This window comes from Lonchura striata, chromosome 4, assembly GCF_050655825.1.
Source record: "Lonchura striata isolate lonStrDom1 chromosome 4, ASM5065582v1, whole genome shotgun sequence".
Taxonomy (NCBI): domain Eukaryota; kingdom Metazoa; phylum Chordata; class Aves; order Passeriformes; family Estrildidae; genus Lonchura; species Lonchura striata.
Window position 1 is genome coordinate 9356771 of NC_140706.1, and position 19575 is coordinate 9376345.

A 19575-nucleotide genomic window follows, 5' to 3' on the forward strand; every position below is an offset into this window, starting at 1 on the left:
TGAGTGGGAAGAGGAATAAAGTGTGTATCTATTACTAGAAGCTTTCACCAAATAATGCATGGGATGTTCCCCTCTGTTTGTGATGGAGAACCAGTGTCAGGAGGAGCTTTGGCTGCACTGGGAGCCCTTTCTGTTAACTTGGGTTTCAGCCCTGTGGAAGAGTCTCTCTGATGCACCAGAGGTGAAAATGTGTGATGGGGGCTTTGTCTCGTAGTGTAAGAATGTAACTGCATAAGAAACAACTGGGAAATATCCCTCTGTTCCCAGTAATGCCAAAATTATCAGGCTCTGCAGTGACTTCAGCAGCTGCTATGATGTGTACATGGTAATGCAACATCCATCTGTTGATGTAGTCTGTTAGAGAAGTTACAACAAGAGTTGAAGGAACCATTCAGTGAGCAAAAAGCAACCATACTATAGATGCTAAGACCACAAAAATCTTTGGGCTTCCATTTTTTTTTTCCTTCTCTCCCCCCGCTACAATAAAGATTCTGAAGTTAGATTTGTGTTGACAGCTTTCTCCCAGCAGTGTGGTGCAAAACAGCAACATCTGTCCTTACAGAGCTGTTTTCTGCAGTCAAGAAAAGAAGAATCTGACTGGGACCAGAGTCAAAGTACTGAAATGCATTTTAGCAGCATAACTGGAAGATTTCATCTCATAATACTGAAGTCTTCCCTAAGTGTCTGCTATGTGCCTGCAAATGAAAATGCTTGAGGAGTGTACAGATATGATGGGGAGTGTTATAAGCCACACTTAAATCCAGATAATAGGCTTAGCTGCCTCTAAATCTATTGAAAAGCCTGGTGCATTGGGTGGGCTCTTTAGATCATGTATTGTGTACTTGGTGGCATGGATTTCAGCTGTGTCTCCTTTTACTCACTTCTTTTATTCTCTTAGCTGGCCTGGGGAAGTTCCACATTTTGGTCTCTATTTTCAGGACTGTTTTATAGTAAGTAGCCAAAAATAAGAAAGGATTGTGAAAAGGGAAAGCAGAACCCAATACTTAGCTGTCCTTTCCCATCAGGTAAATCCCAAAGTCAGCACACTGTAGAAATTGATTTTTCCCCCCACCTCTGCTTTCTCCTCTGCTTCCATAGTTTTTCTTTTCTTTCCTGTCTGCCTTAAGATTTGGCTTTTCAGGTAGAGGAGAAAAGGCCTATCCAGACATGCTTTAGTAAGTAGTCTGATTTGTGCACTCCCCTATAAAAGGCAAACATGACCAGGACAAATATTTCTGCTTTCTGTATTTACCTAGGGTAGCATATACTTATTGCCAGTGTTTGACTTTGGCTTCCTAGAAATTTCAGCTTACTGGTTGTTTTGGATAACCTCTTGGAGACATTTGACTCTGCCTCTTCTGTAGGTTTTCAGCCTACATACAGAACACTGAAACAGTGCATGGTGTGAAACTGAGTGCTTCAGTCCTTTTTCTGTTCTTTGTAGTAAAGGTACAGAGGATTGGAAGACCTAAGATGAACTTGAAGCTGTTAGATGGCATTGAGACTAACGTTGGGAAAGTAGTATCAGAATGTATTTACCCGAATGAAAAGGTTTAATTTTTACTTAGTCTATTTTCTGAACATAATTAGAAATAGACTAAAGTAACTTTAAAAGTTCTAATGTTTAAGCATTGATGTGTATATTCTTAAAAGAATAAGCCCAGGACTTGCCTTTGCAATCCTTATTTCAAGGAAATCACTCTTTGTAGTATTGATGTGGTTTGGCGTCAGCAGCCAGCTGGGTAACACTCTCCACTTTCCTCACTTCAACTTTTCTGCAAGATGTGGAGAAATAATTTGAAGGATTTAGGGGGGCAGGGGGAGTGTTAGCTTCTGCTACTATTTTTTGATTTTTATTCCTAAAAGCTTAAAACACGTGAGTAGCCCCTTTTTTTGACACATTGCTGTTGCTAGAAATTTCATTGTGGAGGAGGAGGAAATAACTCAGCTTGGAAAGATCTCAGTCATTTAAAAAGAACAGGGAGGAAACAGCAGAAGGAAGGATATAGCTGAGTAGAACAAAAGCAACTTACTTTTTGGTGAGCAGGGAGGTCCTGGGGGAAAATTGGGATACCGTGGTGTCTTGACGTGTCTGCTACGGGAGCCTTTTCAGGGGCTTGGATCCTACCTTCTCTGGCTGCATCTGCTTCATAATTATGCTGCCTAGAGAATTTAATTTAGTTTAAACTCTCCTGGTAGAAATTGCTAGGAATTTCCACCCTTTCCCACACATGCGTCACCAGCAAACAGATCTAAATCCTAAACTGATCCCAAATGCAAGGTCCATTGACTTCCATTTCCATTTTTCCTAAGCCATACAATGGATACGTACTTTGCTGTTGCTCCTCAATGAATCTGAAACACTTCCTTATTCTATTCAGAATGGAAAAAGCCACTTTAAGTTGGAGGGGCAAGTGCTTGGGTAGGGTGTTGTGCTGAGGCTCTTGGATTCTGTGCTGAGCCCCACAATTTATCTCCCTTGTTGCCCCTTTTGGGAAAAGGAGAAACGAACAAGATCCATTAAATTTCAGTCCTGCACTGAAAGCTTTTCAGTTCTAAACCATTATTCCTTTATCAGAAACTAATTAACTGGAACTTGATTAGTTTGCTTTTTACCAGCAAAGGTCTCTAGCCCTATGTCTGATGGTAACAGATCCTTTTATGTCTAGGTCAAAATTCCCACTCTATCCATGTGTGATTTCTTTTCTCCAAGACACAGTAAGATTTTTAACCTAGTTTTATTAGTAGTTGAAGAAAGGGTTCATAATGACATATCAGACAGAATAAGTTACTACCTCAGAAGCTAATCTATTTGATTTAAGATGACAGCAGAAAGAGTGCTAACTGCAGAGATGCTTGGTGGAGCATTACATAAATAATTGATACATAAATTAAATGGAAGCCTGCAGAAATCTGAGAGGAGTTTCATTTGCACAGGATACTGTCACATGTAACATACAGCATGAGATTATATACTAATTCTTTTAGTTAAAGAATTAAGAGTTAAAGAATAAAACATATAAATATCAAGAGGAAGTAGTATTGGATGCTGCAGTTACTAAACCTTGACTTGATTCCTTCCCTTGTTGCACAGAAAATGACATTTTCTGTATATACGTGTGTCATGTAGCACTTGGGAGAAGAAACCAATTTTATTTCCAGTCACCTGCCTGATTCAGTCTTGCAGTGTTATCTTGTTATCTGGAGTATTTTTAAAACATAAATACTTAAGTAAAATTTACTAAGCACTTTTCCTTTGTTTCAACAACTGTCAATCACTTTTGAGAGCTGTATAAAAATAAATCGGGGCTTTTTGCACCACATTTTTTTTATACATTACAAAGTTCCTGGAATCTTTGAACACCCTGTGTTACATTCTTGAGTGCTGAACCACATTAGTTGTTTGGAAATCTTGTTTAAGGAAACAAGCTTTGCTTCTCAGTACTCATTTCTTAAAGTAAATCTGAGATTTAAACTCAGATTTTTAAAAGCTCTGTTTTTAATTATTCTGAATTGCAGAATGATGGCCTCGCAGGAGCAGGTCTGGCCAGTCCCAATGAAGGCAATTGGAGCACAAAACCTTCTGACAATGCCTGGAGGAGTCACCAAGTCAGGGTATCTTCATAAAAAAGGAGGCACCCAGCTGCAGATCCTGAAGTGTAAGTTGAATGAGGTATTAACTAAATTACATGTTTTAAATGCTTGCCTCTGGGCCCAGTAGCAGATTTCGTGTTAGAAGACTTGAAGCTGCTTTTCCACTTTGTATTGGAATACAATTTTACTGGAATATATGTATGAAAGACTCATGTTGAAAGATTTTCCTTTAATTGTTTTGCAACTTTAAATCTTCAATAATATATGTTGGGGTTGATTTTATTTTGCTTGTTTAGTTCTCTTGTCAAGTCCTTCACAAGTAAGATTTTCAAGACAAACAGATTCCCAGGATATGTATCAATTTCAAATGCTCCTTTCTGAAAGAAATTAGTACTCAGCTTTTTTTTTTTTTTTTTTTTTTTTTTTTTTTTTTTTCCAGTTGATTATTCTGTACTGGAAAAAATATCCCCATCTCCTACTGCTGTTGTGAAATGGAAATTTTCTCACTGCCAACATTGGGCTGTACTTCATAACAGTAATTTCTTCTGAAATCAGTGTCTATTTACATGGGGAAAAGTTCATACTTTGAGTTTATTTATATGCTTTTCATTTGGTATCCCTGTTTATACTGAAACTATACTTACATAGTTAAGGACAAAGATTACTGCCTTTGATAAAGGAAGGAGTCTTGGCTTCTTTCAAAAAAAGAAAGCAGGATATAATTTTGTTGCCAGGATTATGTACTTGAGGTGAAAGAGGAGAGGGAGATAATGGTTTGGGGATGGGTGTAAATATATGTTTGTATACTCTGGCTGCCTTGCTGCTATTGCTTAGTCCACTAATAAAGGAGCACAGGTGGAGGTCAGGCTTGCAGTCTCTGAGGCTTCTTTTGAAGTTTTCAGATCAGCTGCCTCTCAGGTGAGGGTATCCAATATTACTCTTAGTTCTGAAACTGCAAATGGACAGCTTCACTGTGTGGCTGATCATCAATGAGCTGTCACTTAACTAGTTTGTACTCATTTACAGTGATTCATATCTTTACTAAGATCATAAACAATAATTCTACACATGCTAAGAAGTTCTATTTGTTCTGCTGCCCTTGGATTTATATTTTGTTCACTTTTTATCTTTTCAGGGCCACTGAGATTTGTTATTATCCACGAGGGATGTATCTACTATTTTAAGAGCAGCACATCTGCATCTCCCCAGGGTGCATTTTCTTTGAAAGGTTACAACAGGTAAGTGCCAAGGAAGTTGTTAAACACCCAAGCTCCTTTTACTTAATGCTAAGGGCTATGGGTTTCATTTCTTATGAAGTTCAACACAGCTACATCTGTTGCTTGGTTTAAGCATTGATCTCAGATTCCAAGAAATGTATTCCTTTCAAACTGTATATATGACATTTCCTGTGCTCAGCAAGTGGATAGCTTTCCTTTTCTGTAATTTAACCAGTAAAGCTGTTTGAATTGCAATGGCCTTGCTCCTGTTACTGATTAATGCAGACTGCACATGCAGATAGATGTGGATTCTTTCAGACAGACCACCTCTATTCTGTAGTGACTCGAAAGGAATCAGAAGAGAAAATGTATGGACTTACTAGTTCAGCAAACTGTAGTTAGTGATGAAACTGTAGCAACTACAAAGTGCTAAATAAGAGAATGCATGTGCAGAGTATCTGACTCATTTCACTACACATTTTTAATCTTAATATTTACTTTGCAAGTTGAAGACAGAAATATGTGGCTTTCAAGTTAGCCAGTACTGTCAGAATCTGAATGCATCATAAGTACAAGGCCTACTAATAAAAGTCCAACCTAACTAGGGGATTGTTATTGAAACTGATGCTAAGTAAGGTTTAATGAGAAAGAGGAGATGTAAATAAATATCACTGTATTGATCCTAACCACTGCAATTTTATGGTATTTTTGTATGTATATCTTGTACTGTATAATGTTCTCAGACTTGTGGAACAAGGAATTACCTTTTCTTTACTTATGAGAACTTTTCTAACAGAGCATGACAATGGCATATATTTAAGGGAATGCACTGGTAAACACTATAGCTAGTTAAAAATTCAAGATTAATTTGTAGAAGGAACCCACACAGTGATTTTGTCATGACACCAGCATCTGCTATCCACATGAATGTGAACAATACCGTGGAATCTGTAAATGCTCGAGGTTGTTCACTCCTTTTTATGTATCTTCATTCTAGCAGCCTTGTAGAGGCCTTGGTTGGAATAGGGACCAGGTCTTGATTAATATAAAGCACAGACAAACATTGAAAAAGAATTTGCTGAAATAGTTGCATAAAGGATTTTTAGATATTTTTTTTCTCCCAGGAGCCCCAAATGAAGAAATTCCTTACACACACAAAAAAAAGAAAGTGGTTAAGTTATGCTTACTTTAAAATAATAAAAAATGTTCAAGGAAGTGTTTATAAGGGAAACATGTAAAAATTAAGTTTGCTTTTATTATTAGCTTTTCCTTATTTTAATGGGAAATGTGTTTTAATTTGTCTTCTGAAATAGTGACTTCTTGAAATAAGGTCCACAAGCACCCTGAGTACCTCTGGCAGTGTGTGATGCGTATGAATGAATGTGATTCATTAACTCTTGAACAGGTCAAAGCAGATGTTTGTAAAGGTCTGGCTGCTGGATTGACAAGTGCTCTTCCTTTTGCATTGTCCCTTCTACCACAATAATGGAGAAGTGCTGCAAATGCACACATGGGGATTTCTGTGGTGAATTTCTGGGCTTGGGGATATTTTCCATAAAGCAAAACTGGCCAGTGAAACTGCTTTCTGTCAGTCTTCATGACATTGCATAACATTATTAGCTACCGATGAACTATTAACATTAACTATAGATTAAGGTGTTTCTGTATTGGTTGTTCTGTTTCTCAGGGTTATGAGGGCAGCTGAGGAGACAACATCAAGCAATGTGTTTCCTTTCAAGTTAGTTCACATAAGCAAGAAGCACAGGACATGGTTTTTTTCAGCTTCTTCTGAAGATGAAAGAAAGGTAACTTTCTTCTTTTGCAATAGCATTTTCCTTGAAGCAAAAAGTGAATCTTAGACTTCCCTAAAATCTGAACGAACTAGAAATGCAGATGAAATTTGTATACCTAGTTCTTTGGGCTCCTCTGAAAATTATGTCTGAAGTTTTAACTATTAAGTTAGTGTTAATTCAACTTGTAATTTAGGGAATGGCTGTGACATACTAGATGGTATGGGTTTCTCCACATTTAATAAATATTCTGTATTTATTTTTCACCAAGGAAAAAGTAATTATATGTTAAGCTTTTGATAAGTTCTGAAAACTGTTCAGTGAAATCTCTCACCTGTAAACATACTCTGACTATATATATGGCTTTAGGAATAACAGCCTGAAATTTGCAAACTGAAAATTTAATAATTCAGTAGGTTCCTACAGCATTTTAGATAGTCAAAACATTTGACTGCTGAGTCTTTTCAATAAAAAAAAGTAATGGATAAATACTATTTCAAGGTATGTTCCCTGCACAGTTACTCTGATCTTACAGGACAAGATACAACTGCATTTAATGATTTAAAAATTGATGTGCTGAATGTTGTATTTTTATTTTTGTTTAGAATTGGATGCTATCCTTGAGAAGGGAAATAGGTCACTACCATGAGAAGAAAGAAACAATAACAGAATTTAGGTATAAACCCTTATTCTTTATTGTCTTTTTTCTCCCTTTTGCACTAGCTCTTCACAGTGGTGTTTTAGGCTTTTTGCACTTACAAGTAACTTCCTGTTAAATAAGAACAGCCACAGTAAGACTCAAGAAGAAAATCCCTTCCCAATTTATATTTTAAAGAACATGAAGAAAACCCCACATGTTTAAATGAAGAGCACTTTCATTGTCAGCTTTGTGTAAAATAAATTAAATATTTTAAAATACAGCATCAACATATCTGTCTGTTAACTGGGAAATAGGAACAGATTGCTTCTGCTTTTCTGGCATTCTTTTCCAGTGCTGCAGTCCTGCTAAACAAAAGTAACTGTCTTTTCTTTTGCAGTGACTCTGGTTCTGATGCAGACAGTTTCTATGGCTCAGTAGAACGTCCCATTGACATCAAGTATTCCCACCATTCAGCAGAAAATGAAGGTGACAAATTCAGACTGATAAATAAGGCTTCTTTGTTGCTTATTTATTTCTTCTGAATTCTGCAGGAATTATTCCCATAGCTTAAGTAAACCAATCCAGTTTGTAGCTGGTGTTTTTTCACAAGGTGCATCTCTGTTGTAGTTTTAAATTAGCAACAGGTATTCTGTGCCATTAACTGTTGGTACAAATAAATGAAAGAATTTCAGATCCTTTAAGGAGGTTAATTAAAAGTGAGGACATGACAGAAAGCCTGTCAAGTAGGTAGCATATTTCAGCAATGGAGTTCCTAGTCAATAAATGTTTGTGAAAACCAACATGAGAAACCTTGCCTTGAGGGTCAGCAGGGATCCTTTTCTTGGCCTTTCCCCATGTGCTCTTTCAGATTTCTAAGGGCAGTGTTGATGAGAGCAAGTCCTCTCATTTCCTGAAAGGAAATTCCTGACTATTCTCAGGAATGGGTCTTGTTAGGAAATCCGGTTCCATTGCTGCAAGCAGAGGAGAACAGACTCATCAGCAATTCATGTGGGGTTGTAGTTTAGTCCTTCTGTTTTTATGGGAGGGGAGGGTTGTATGCAAGATGAATGATGATAAGAGGCCTGGTAGGAGTTTAAATTAGGAAAATTAGAGTAACTGATTTTTATCAGATATTCTAGCCTTTTTTTAGGGCATTCCTTGCATATTGTCCTTCAGGCTTCTCTTATAATCAATGATGAGAAATTACTGCCTAGAAGTAACATGTTTTTTGTGGCTTCGCTATTCTGATTTACAGTTAAAGGCAACATTGGAACCACTTAAGCTGTTTGTAGAGGTGCTTTTTTGTTGTTGTTTTTGCCAGAGCAAGGCAAAAGAATTAAAATAGTTTTGTAGGTCACTAAGCTTTTTTAATCTTCCATATTGCAAAATCATAAGTTTTTCTGCGATAGGGTTAAATTTTGGGGGCTATGTTTTTTTCCCAAGTGCTTTTGTCAACACATCCATGTAGTTGTGTCTCTGCAACTGATTTGAACTTGTCTCAGGAAGGCTGGAACACTAGCAAGTGTCACCAAAAAAATAGTTTTAATTAGTAAGTTGAAAAAAAAAAAAATAATGTGCAGTGTACTTGATCTGCCTCTGTTATAAGAGATGGCTTTTTTTAATTGACGTAAAAAATTTAGGAAAATCTAGATAGCAGAAAGATGGATCAAAACTATTAATTTTTTCACCTCTTTAGAAAAAATACCTGAAAAATATTTGTTTTAAGGAGCCCTAAGTACTTGATACTCTTTCTTAGGTTTCCTACGTTCCAAGAGTATTTATCAGAGTCTGACATTCTGATTTTTATCTGCAGATTACGATCAGGAGGAAGAGGATGAGTCTTATTTGCAGCCGGATACTTCTGACATAGTGAAGGATGGTATGTGATTTCTTTGATTCCCCTCTCAAAAGGCCCTGTGAAAGGCCCCCAGTGAAGGCAATATTCATGTGGAATGCTAGGTTATTATTTTGCATTAGTCATTACTATTCCAGCTGGCAAAATAACTGAGGTGATGTAGAGGTAGCTAATCTTGAGAGGTATTTAGGGTCAGGAGTTTGTAATAACAGCAGTAACCATTTACAGAAGGTATTGCATGCCTTTAGGGGGTGTGTTTTCTTGGAGCCTCCTGCCTGGAATGACCTGTATCTGGTCTGGAGCAGCAGTAATGCTTTTAAGGAAAAAACAGATATAAAGTGAAAAGACTTTACTAAGCCTTCATAAGCCACGCCTGAAGAAAAATAGCAGGAGTTTATTACTTATAATTTTCAGAATTGTGCTGGAAGTCAAATGCTTAGCCAGCATGTTGAATACTATCAGACCTGATGCCAGTGAAATATCTTAGACACATAGAAAATGGATTTGAGCAGTCTCTTTTGATGACATACTGTGTTCCCCCTCAGTGTGTCATGTGTTTTGGTTTTCTCTCTGCAGATATGGTCCTGCCCCCTGCGTACCCACCTCCGCCCATTCCTCACATCAGGAAATCTCCCTACTCAGAAGCAAGGGCACATTCCTTCGCTGGCAAACCCACTGCACCAGTACCACCACCACCTCCTAAGAGGAGCTTACCTGAAATCAAACTAGAGCCACCCCCTGTGCCCCCTTTACCTGTGTTCAAAAAGCCTGCAAGTGGCAAAGAGTCTCACCCACTGCCTCCAGAGCCTCTGCCTCCAGCCCAAGTCCTTGCTCCTCCAGAAGCATGTGAGAAGCTAAAAGGCTTAAACCTTTCCCCACGGACTCCTCCTCCTCTGCCAGGCAATAAACCCAAGTTGTCACAGCTTGCTGAAAAGCTAGCAGAGCCCAAAGTGCCAAGGGAACATGGTAAACCTGGACTGTTTGTGCCACCAGTGATCCCAAAGCCACTCATGCCAAGCCACCAGCCCCCTGCAGTCAAGCCCAGAACAGAGAAATCTTTATGTCCCCAGTTACAGTAAGTATAAAAACACAATGCACTATTGTTTTTCAGTCACTTATTAGTTAACAAGTTTAGGCACACTCAGGTTCATAACAACATCTGTGTCCCTTCCCTGCACCATCCCTCTCTGTGTTGTGCTTTTTTTGCCTTTTATTGAAAATCTGCAATGAATCTAGTTGATCTGGTTGGACCTGTTTTGTGCAGGAGCTTGGACTAAATGATCTCTAGAAGTCTCTCCTTACCCAAATTAATCTGTGATTATCTAAATTAATCTGCAAGTGTTGCCTCCTGCTCTGGGGCCCCCAAAACAAGAAAGACTGTTGAAACTCATCCAGAGGAGGCCACTGAGTTGATCTGAGGGCTGGAGCACCTCTTCTAAGAGGACAGGCTGACAGGTTGTTCAGCCTGGAGAAGAGAAGGCTCTGGGGAGACCCTTGGAACATCTTCCAGTACCTAAAAGAGCTACAAAAGAGCTGGAGAGGGATTTTGACATGGGCATGGAGTGCAAGGGCAAGGGGGAATGGCTTTAAACTGAAAAAGGGGAGGTGTAGGTTCAGATTAGATATTGGGAATAAATTATTTACTGGGAGGATGGTGAGGCACTGGCACAGACTGACACATAACTGTGGATGCCCCATCCCTGGAAGGCACACTTTAGATGGAGCTCCAAGCAACCTGGTCTAGTGAAAGGTATCCCTGTGCATGGCAGGAGGGTTGGAATGAGATGGTCTTTAAGGTCCTTTCCACCCTAAACCATTCTAGGATTCTGTGATTTGGGGGCTAAACTGAACTTCAGTTCTAGTTTTACTATTCCTTCAGTGTTTTGTGTATATTTGTTCTGCTTTCCTGATAAGATATCCTTCAGTGCTCATTCTGTTTCTGCCAGGAGATCACCACCAGATGGACAGAGTTTTAGAAGCTTTTCATTTGAAAAACCAGCAGTGCCCTCCAAGCCAAGCCAACCCGATGATGACTCTGATGACGATTATGAAAAAGTAAGACAAAGCAGATGATCCATTCTAAAAGAATATTTTTTTCCTTGGTTGTGTATATCTTTGGGAACATTTTAAGTGCATTATTTAAGGAGAAGAGTAGCTTTCTGAAAACACAGTGCTGTGTAGTTTTTTTCATTTCTTTTTGAGCTTTAGTGAATGCCTTGATAAGTTACAGAGTTTTAAGATTGGATATAAAGGTGAAAGAAGAGTGAAGATTAAATCACCATTAATTATTTTAGATTATGGCTGTATCTTATTTGCATAACAAGTTGCTAGGGTTTTAAGTTGTCGTTGACTTAATGGTGATTTATTTTCTTTATATTTTTTACAGGTTGGGCTGCCTGTTTCAATATTTCTTAATACCTCTGAATCCTTCGAAGTTGAAAGGTAAAATGTGGTTTTAAAATAGTTCCTTAGAAGTCCTACAAAAACGTGTACTGAACTGTAGTCCAAAGATAATTCTGAAAACTTGTGTTTAAAACATGCACTAAAATGTTTAATATGCAAATCACTTTCTAGAGAAGTTAGTTCAATGGTCATATAGTAATTGACAGATGAGAATGCAATGTGATTTGGCTCCATCTGGAGGAAGTAGTTTTGACAGGATGCTGGATGGAACCAGAGAGCCAGATGATCTGTGCTGCATTGCTGGTTCAGGTGCTAGAACAGTGACTTTCTTTCAGCTATGTTCTACTAGGAATTATTACACCCACACCAGATATTTGTATTGAGAATTTTAAGACAGTAGGTATTGGATTTATCTGAGTGCTAAGAACAGGTACATGAATAATTGTAATATGTCATTATTTATTCTTTTTAGGATATTTAAAGCTAGTAGCCCACAAGGACAACCACAAAATGGATTGTACTGTATTAGGAACTCATCTACTAAGCCTGGAAAGGTAAATTGCAATTTCTGAGTCTAACCTCCAAAAAGCTTCTTGATTGAGACATACTGCATTTTATATATTTGTTAAACCACTTAACCATTTAGATGTGGTATTTTCTTAAAGCAACCAAATATGATAGAATCCCTATTGTAGTGTCAGTGATTGTAAAAAAAAACTTTTTAGGCTGGTAGCATAGACTGAATACATTGCATTTTTCTTTTTCAAGGTATTGGTTGTATGGGATGAACCTGCAGGAAAAGTGAGAAACTACAGAATCTTTGAAAAGGTCAGTAGCTGTGCTACATATGCATCTTTAGATTACATATGTCTCTGTGTATATAATGAATGTGCCTAAATAAAAGGTAAATAGCAGAACTAACAAGTTAAAGTCTAAATTTGTTCCCACCTCTGACAGTAAAAATCAGCTGATTTACAAGTATCTGCTCTAGGATAAAAGTTCAAGTACTCAGATCTGGGCTTTCTAATTGCTGTATCATGTATCATCATAAATTTCAGCCCCAGTCAAATCCTAGTAAATTCCTGAGCTTAATTTGGACTTATCTGTATGACTGACTAGTTTGCAAAGGAATAGTGTATTTGAAAGAACTTAGTTCTTATGATGATGTTCTGGCCCTTTTTCCTTTAGACACTGAGCTGGAAACATTACTGTCAATGGTTACATATCTTTTTGTTCTATAACAGGACAGCAAGTTTTACCTGGATTCAGACATCCTGTTTTTGAACATGGGAAGTTTGGTGGAGTACTACAGCACTCATGTCTTACCCAGTCATGACAGCCTGATTCTCAGGTGTCCTTATGGTTACTCTAAGCCAAGGTGACAGGACAGCCATGGCTCACTGAGACCCTGCTGCCCCTGAGGACAGGACTCCTGCCACTGTTGGACATCCTGCTGTTTGCACACACAAACTGAATCTGTTTCCACCTTTTATTCTCACATAAATTGTTATATAAATTCCATTTAATGAACTTCTGGTAAAACCTTAGAGTCCAGATCAGTGGATTTCATGGGCTTTCTTTTTACAAAGATCTGAACTGATTTGGCTGTGAAAGCTGTCCAGGATACCCACACCTTTTATAAAACTGCTGCTATTACTAATCTCCTTGGAATGTTGAAGATGAACGTGAACAGAGAAGTGATCTGAATACAGCTGATCTAACAAATGGACACTTCTGGAAGTATGTCAGAATTTATTGTGACAGGGAATACTAATACTCTGACTTGGAGGTACTGCTCCTAAAGTCAGCATTGGTGCTGAACTGAGATATTTTGTATTACTTGTATAGTTGATGTGTACATAATGAAGATTTCTGTGCAAATTATTTTATTTACTATAGGTGAAGATGATCAGGAAATTAGGCTTTTTTTTAAGCCACCTCTTATGTCCTTGTACCTTCTGAGTACAGTAATTACTATCAGGTACTATCTGGCTGATATGGGTGTGGCATCCCACATACTGCTTAATAACATGCACAACATGTGTGGAACAATATTGATTTGGCTTTCATGGGAGCCCCATTACCTAGTTTTGAACTGGAAGGGTTCATGCCACTGGTATTTTTAAAGGGTATGAGAAAAGAGAAGGGGCTACTTCAGATTTTGGGGGAAGGGAAGGGAGCCATTTGAATGTTCCAAATTCCAACTAGCAGTTTTATCTCGCATTGCCATAGTCAAAGGTTCTTTAAAACAAAGCACAAAAAACCACCTGAACCAAACCATGATTGTAATGCTACTATCAATCCAAAAATCTTTGTGGTCACATTTTGTTGTCAGCCAGATGCGTTCTTTTCTGTTGTAGGGCAAAACACACTACCCTAGTGTGGTACGAAGACTTATTTTATCATTAAAATTTCTACTCAGTTTGTAGCAGCATGCAAAACAAAAATCTGTCTTTAATCTATTGTCAGTGATAGACATTACCAGGGTGCTTTTAACATTATTTCCCTAATATTTTGGGGACAGGTGTCCTAAATCCAAGGGCTTGACATGTATGCCAAAATTACTCTATTCCTGAATTTTAATATGGGGGAGAAATTAATTTTAATAACCTCTTAAGTAATTCTGTTGATCCAAAAATAGTGTCATAATGGTCTCATACTCTAATAATAAGTTTACAATACTTGTAACAATAGTAAATAATTTAACTACTCCTGAAACAGGAGAAGGTATTTAGATTTTTATCAATCTGAATTTCTATTAATAAACTTTTTTCTGTTACCTTTTCAAAGTTTATACATGCCCATTTTAATCTTGTTAGATGGTCACAACTTTAAAATCATAACCAAACTATTACAGAATAATGCTTTTCTTTTTATGAAAACAATAAACCAGGATTTAGTCCTTAATCAGATGGCATATGAAGATGATACACAGGAATTGAGGCAGGAAATTCTGCCTCCATCTTTTTCAAGAGACAGAGACATACACAACATCAGTCTTTTGATCTCTGTTCCCGCTGTAATAGGACTTATGTGTGTAAAGAATGTGAAGTACTTAAAATTCAGATTCTGTTGAATGTTGGATATTTTAAGTCTAATTCCTTTTATTTTAAATTAGTATCCCTGTGATGCACTACCCTGATATTAACCCTCTCTAAAGAAGGTTCAGCCAAGACAGCATTTTAAAAACTTTTTTGGCAAATACTTTTATGTATATCAGAGTAAGTTCAAGTCTGTTGCAATATTCACAAATGTCTATAGAGTAAGATTTTCCCTGTCTGGAAATAATTGAGTTCATTGTGTTATGACAATCATACTCTCTTTGTGGCCCTATTCAGATATTTGATTGTTTGCTCAACTTATACTCAGAAGATTTTTAAATTGTAAACATCCATTTAAACCGTAACACGCTCTTTACCTGTGTAATATGAGAGTTGCAAATATGTAAATTTTTGTGTAATTCCCTTTTGTATCTAAATGTATAGATTTCTGAAGTGGATAAACTTTCAATGCCAGTCCACCTTGTCTTGTGCAATTGTCTTTCATTTCACAGGGGTGTGTTCTGATGGTTTTGTTCATACCTGTGTTCTTCTAACAGTGGAATTAGAGGAATTAATTTTCAGTGCCCCTAAAAAGCAAATCTTCATGTTCTAAACAAATCTGCAATAATTCAGACTCTTTAGTCCTCTTGCTCCTACATACTAGTCTAGTCTGCTTTATAACAAATCAGGTGAGTTTCTGGTGTTTGTAGGGAGGAAAGACAGCTACAACGCATGGCTAAGTATGTCTCCTCTATTTCTCACTAATCTGCCTCTCCTCATTCCTTCACCAGCAAGCAATCTTTGTGTCTACAACCTCCTACAAGCTCCTTAGCTTTAAAATAGTTTGTGGGGAATTGTAAAAGCAGCATTTGATGTGCATAAAGGATGTAGTTAATGAGTTTTTGTAATATCCAAGTCAAAATCATTGATATTGGAAAAAGTCTTGCCTCTGTGACTGAACCTCCAGATAAAAGTATTACAGATCATATTTGGATGGGGATTGCTGTTCTAGGAAAAAAATATTAAGAGTGCTTTTGAAAATAAAACAAGGAACAATCAATGGCAGCATGTCATAAAAAGTGAACCAATATCCAAACAATTTTTCTGTGACAATAGAGGTGCATTGTGTCAGCAGTCAAGCTTTGCCCACCTCAGAATGTGAATAAGTAGCAAGAATATTAATGGCCTCAAGTGGCTTCATCCTTTGCAATGTGCAAAAGGGTGCTGAAGATTTTGGGAACTGAAAGTGAGATTATGTAGAATTTGGGGACATCTGCTGGTTAGCCTGTTCCACACAACAGGTATCCAGCAGCTGAGCATGTGTGTGGAAGTCATTTGGGACAAATCAATCTTAAGTGACTTCAGATAGAAGATCAAAGCTAACTTCAAGTGGAACTTAATAGGCTGGGTCTTTGAAACTTAAGATTCTTTTGGCTCATTTGTCTCAAATAAGTAGCAATATTGTTTGGCAGAATTGCTCATCTGAATGTCTTGTAACCTAAAGAACAAAGAGATAAATTAATCTTTCTGTGTTAAAATAATTCTTAAAGTAAACTTTGAGGTAGAATTTACAAAATGGACATCTGAGCATCACCAAAACTTATGCACATTATGAAACATTAGGCAGCTGTTCTGAACATTAAATACTGCACCTAGCAGCAAGTAAATGTTGCAATAGTTTCCATCTTATGAAATACTCACCTCCTCGAAGTCAAGGAGGGTTTTTTTTCCTACCAGTGGGAGTGGTTGAGATACTCATAATTACAGACCCCTGTGGGAGAGCTTATAGTCCTTTTACTATACTTAAAAGTACCAAGAATATCAAGTACCAAACACTACTAGAACTTCTAGATGGAGAGCATTTGAGCTTACTTTAAAACTGGATGGGCTGATTTATGTTCAGTAGGTTTTGGGTATGGAGTAAGCCTTGTAGCACAGGCACCTCCAAATCTATTCCTTCAGGGTTCCCATTCCTGTATTGTAATTACAGGACGGTCATTACTGTCCCTCACTTGTATCTTCCTCCTTACAGTATCTAGTTCCCAGGAAGTGGTTAATTCAGCCTCTCAGGCTGATGATGTGGTCCTGAGAGGCATGTAATCTTGGATATATCAAAGAATCACTTTTAATGTAATGTTACATATATCTCTCCTGGAGTTGGTTTTTTACAGAAATGACAGTGTTAAAAACCATTTGTAGGATGAGCTGGCTGGATATATAAAACAAGAGGAAAGCTGGTTCTTGGGCTGGCTGATGTGCACTGAAATTCTGGTCTGGACAGCCTTTTGCATGGCTGGAGTTTTGCACCTGAACTGAAGGCCAGTGATGCCACCATAGCACCACAGAAAACAGGAGAGTCTGTCCCATGGAAAGTTCTTAAAGAGTTTTATTACAGGGCCAATATGGAAAGGTGCTCCAGCTGTGGCTTCACAAGCTGTCTGTTTTAGGCTTCATTGATTATGTTGTGCTTTAATTTACATTCATTTGCACTGTACTAACCTTCATGCTGATTTATTTTTCCAAGAAAATGACAGCCACACCCTAACCATGGGAGTACTGCTGAAATTGTGCCATTTAAAAATTAAATGTGAGGGAATTAAATGTAGGGAATTAAAAATTTGATATTCTAATATTACAAAGCTTCTCTCAAGATTAATTAACTTTCTCATGTATATAATTAAAATAGTAGCTATCTTAAAATATTTTCTTATGCTTCTCAGCCCTTCTCATTAGTTTGAACTTGCCCTGATATGTTTTTCCTTTCTCTGTTTTACCCTCGAGTCTGCTTATAGTTCTAAAGTTAGTTCAAAAGTTCTAACTTCTTTTAATGACATTTTGCCTTCTCCTACTATTAAGGATAAAGATGCTATTACAGAGCAGCTAAAAACATTTGCAGCTGCTCTAGTCACACTGGAATTCATGTCTAAGCAACTAACAGTGAACATACAACTAGAAGGCAGATGATACTGAGGAAGTCGTAGAGGTTGCAATTAAATTAATTGGTTTTACTTGGAAAAGCATTTTGGAAAAACAAGCCCTAGCCTTCACAAAGAAATATTGCAACATTAAAGAGAATGTTGGTTGCTGGAGTTCCTTTGTGTAAAGCAATCATTGCACCTTTGGTTTTGTTTAACTGCAAGTGCTGTTAATGAGCTTGAACCATATAGCTCCCTTCACATTTTATCTCAATCATGTATAAAAATTTCTCCATGTCCCCTGAGCATAAAGTCAACATTTTTCAAACTTAAAGCCAAAGTGGCCTCTCAGATTAAGATTGTATACAATTTGGCAACATTTAGTATGGGCCTATTCCAGCTGCTCTGCCCCTTTGTCCACCTGCTGTTTCGGTTATCTGAATTTTAATTTTTTTCCAGCTGAAACAAACCTTAGATGTGTTTTTGTTTGGTTGTGGAGAGAGATGAAAGTAGACCAGAATGCACTTTTTTACTCCATGTAATCTTTCTATTGAACCTACATTAAAATTGTTTCTACATGGTATTTCCAGTCCCTTCCTTGCATAAATTAGTAAAATTCAAAAAAGAGCTCCCTCTGAAGAACAAGAATTCATGTACTTCAGACATAACCTTATATATAATCACCAACTTTAGTAATACTACAAATAAACCATGAGATATTACTGGTGTTATGCACAGCTGAAATTAAGATAACCTATTACATAACATTGAAAAAAGCATTTAAATGCAATAATTTCAAAGACAAATCCCTCATGAGCTTTTCATTAGTAATGCTGCATGTGTGTAAGCTCCCTTGTCCCATTTCCAGCAGAGTCCTGGGTGCCAATGAGAGACACAGCACACATAGGGCTGTTCTTGGGCTATTTTGTACAGGTAACTTGTGTTTGTCCCCACACACCCTCCCAACACTCCAACTCTGGTATGACTGGCCAGGGACTGGTTTTTACTTTGCTGGCACAGGGAAGTTTTGCTGCTAGGACTCTCCTTTTGAAGGCCCATGGGAAAAGCAGTAGAAAATTCACATACTGGCATTGCTTTAATTGGAGGATCCAGGACTTTTTCTGAAAAATGGAGTAGGTCTGTGTGAGATGAAGACAGGTGATGACAGCAGGCAAACAAGTCCTGCCTGATCAACAGACTGTCAGGACAGAACAGTTCTGGCAGGTCAGGAGAGAAAGATCTACCATACTACTACCTTACTATCAGTCCCTGTTTATAGGTGAGAAAACTGACCTGGAACTGCTTATATGGAATAAACACACCCCATATAAAGGAAAAGATAAATGTCCTAATGCCAGATGTAGGACATCAGCCTAGTGCTGTGCTTCTCTCAGGTAGCTAGTAGCTAGAAGCTACCTGAGCATCAAAAAGTGCTAATGCCAGGTAAAGAGGTCAGGTGCATAAAAACAATTGTGCAGCACTATTTTTCTGCTACCTAGTAAAGCCACATGAAAATAATTTGTAAATTAATACATTCACATTGACTCTTTGATTTGAGACTGTGATGTAAGTTGAGTCCAGTGCTGCTGCTGCTGCTGGAGCCTGATGAGGAGAGCAACTATTATTTGAAAGCCAGTAACCATTCTCCAGTACATGTGCATATGGCAAGTGGAAGCCTACTGGCAACAAGCTTGCCTTGGTCATTTTCCCAAAACCCTCACCAGCACCCCAAAATCTTGAAGGAATCAAATACTGCAGGCTGAAACACTCAGTGTAGTTCACATTGTACCTTTTGCTGTAGCTGTAATGCTGCAAACCCAGCTGGTAAGAGTTAACAACTACAAGTTCTTCATGTCTTAAATAATGCAGAAGTGCTTTTTGATATTCTCTTGTCTTTTTTCTGCAGCAGAGCACAGAGCTTTAGTGTGTGTCAGTATTTATGAGCCTTCCCTTGAGTTTCTACCCATGTAACCCTACCTGTGCCATTGCACAGCACTGCCCTTCCTGCAGCTGGGCAGAGGCAGGTCAGGAACCTGGGCAGGCCAAAAACTGAACAGGGAAGATAAACACAGTCACTCATCAGTCACAGTCTCAGCCTGTGGAGGGAGATGGTTGATCCA

General features: G+C 37.9%; 1 protein-coding gene across 4 annotated transcripts in view; it reads left to right on the plus strand.

Moving 5' to 3' along the window:
* SH3BP2 (SH3 domain binding protein 2) overlaps nucleotides 1–15019 on the plus strand; it is a 36362-nt gene extending 21343 nt beyond the window's left edge. For 3 of the 4 annotated variants that reach the window (XM_085577620.1, XM_021550696.3, XM_021550693.3), the window contains 12 exons: nucleotides 3520–3659; nucleotides 4730–4832; nucleotides 6499–6616; nucleotides 7207–7277; nucleotides 7639–7727; nucleotides 9055–9120; nucleotides 9673–10171; nucleotides 11043–11151; nucleotides 11483–11538; nucleotides 11972–12053; nucleotides 12268–12327; nucleotides 12744–15019. In XM_085577620.1, the coding sequence (XP_085433746.1) occupies nucleotides 3521–3659; nucleotides 4730–4832; nucleotides 6499–6616; nucleotides 7207–7277; nucleotides 7639–7727; nucleotides 9055–9120; nucleotides 9673–10171; nucleotides 11043–11151; nucleotides 11483–11538; nucleotides 11972–12053; nucleotides 12268–12327; nucleotides 12744–12881 (1530 nt within the window). In that variant the 5' untranslated portion in view covers nucleotide 3520 and the 3' untranslated portion in view covers nucleotides 12882–15019. The remainder of the gene's footprint in view (nucleotides 1–3519; nucleotides 3660–4729; nucleotides 4833–6498; nucleotides 6617–7206; nucleotides 7278–7638; nucleotides 7728–9054; nucleotides 9121–9672; nucleotides 10172–11042; nucleotides 11152–11482; nucleotides 11539–11971; nucleotides 12054–12267; nucleotides 12328–12743) is intronic. The other variant, XM_021550695.3, reaches the window with a different exon arrangement.
* The last annotated feature ends 4556 nt before the right edge of the window (nucleotides 15020–19575 follow it).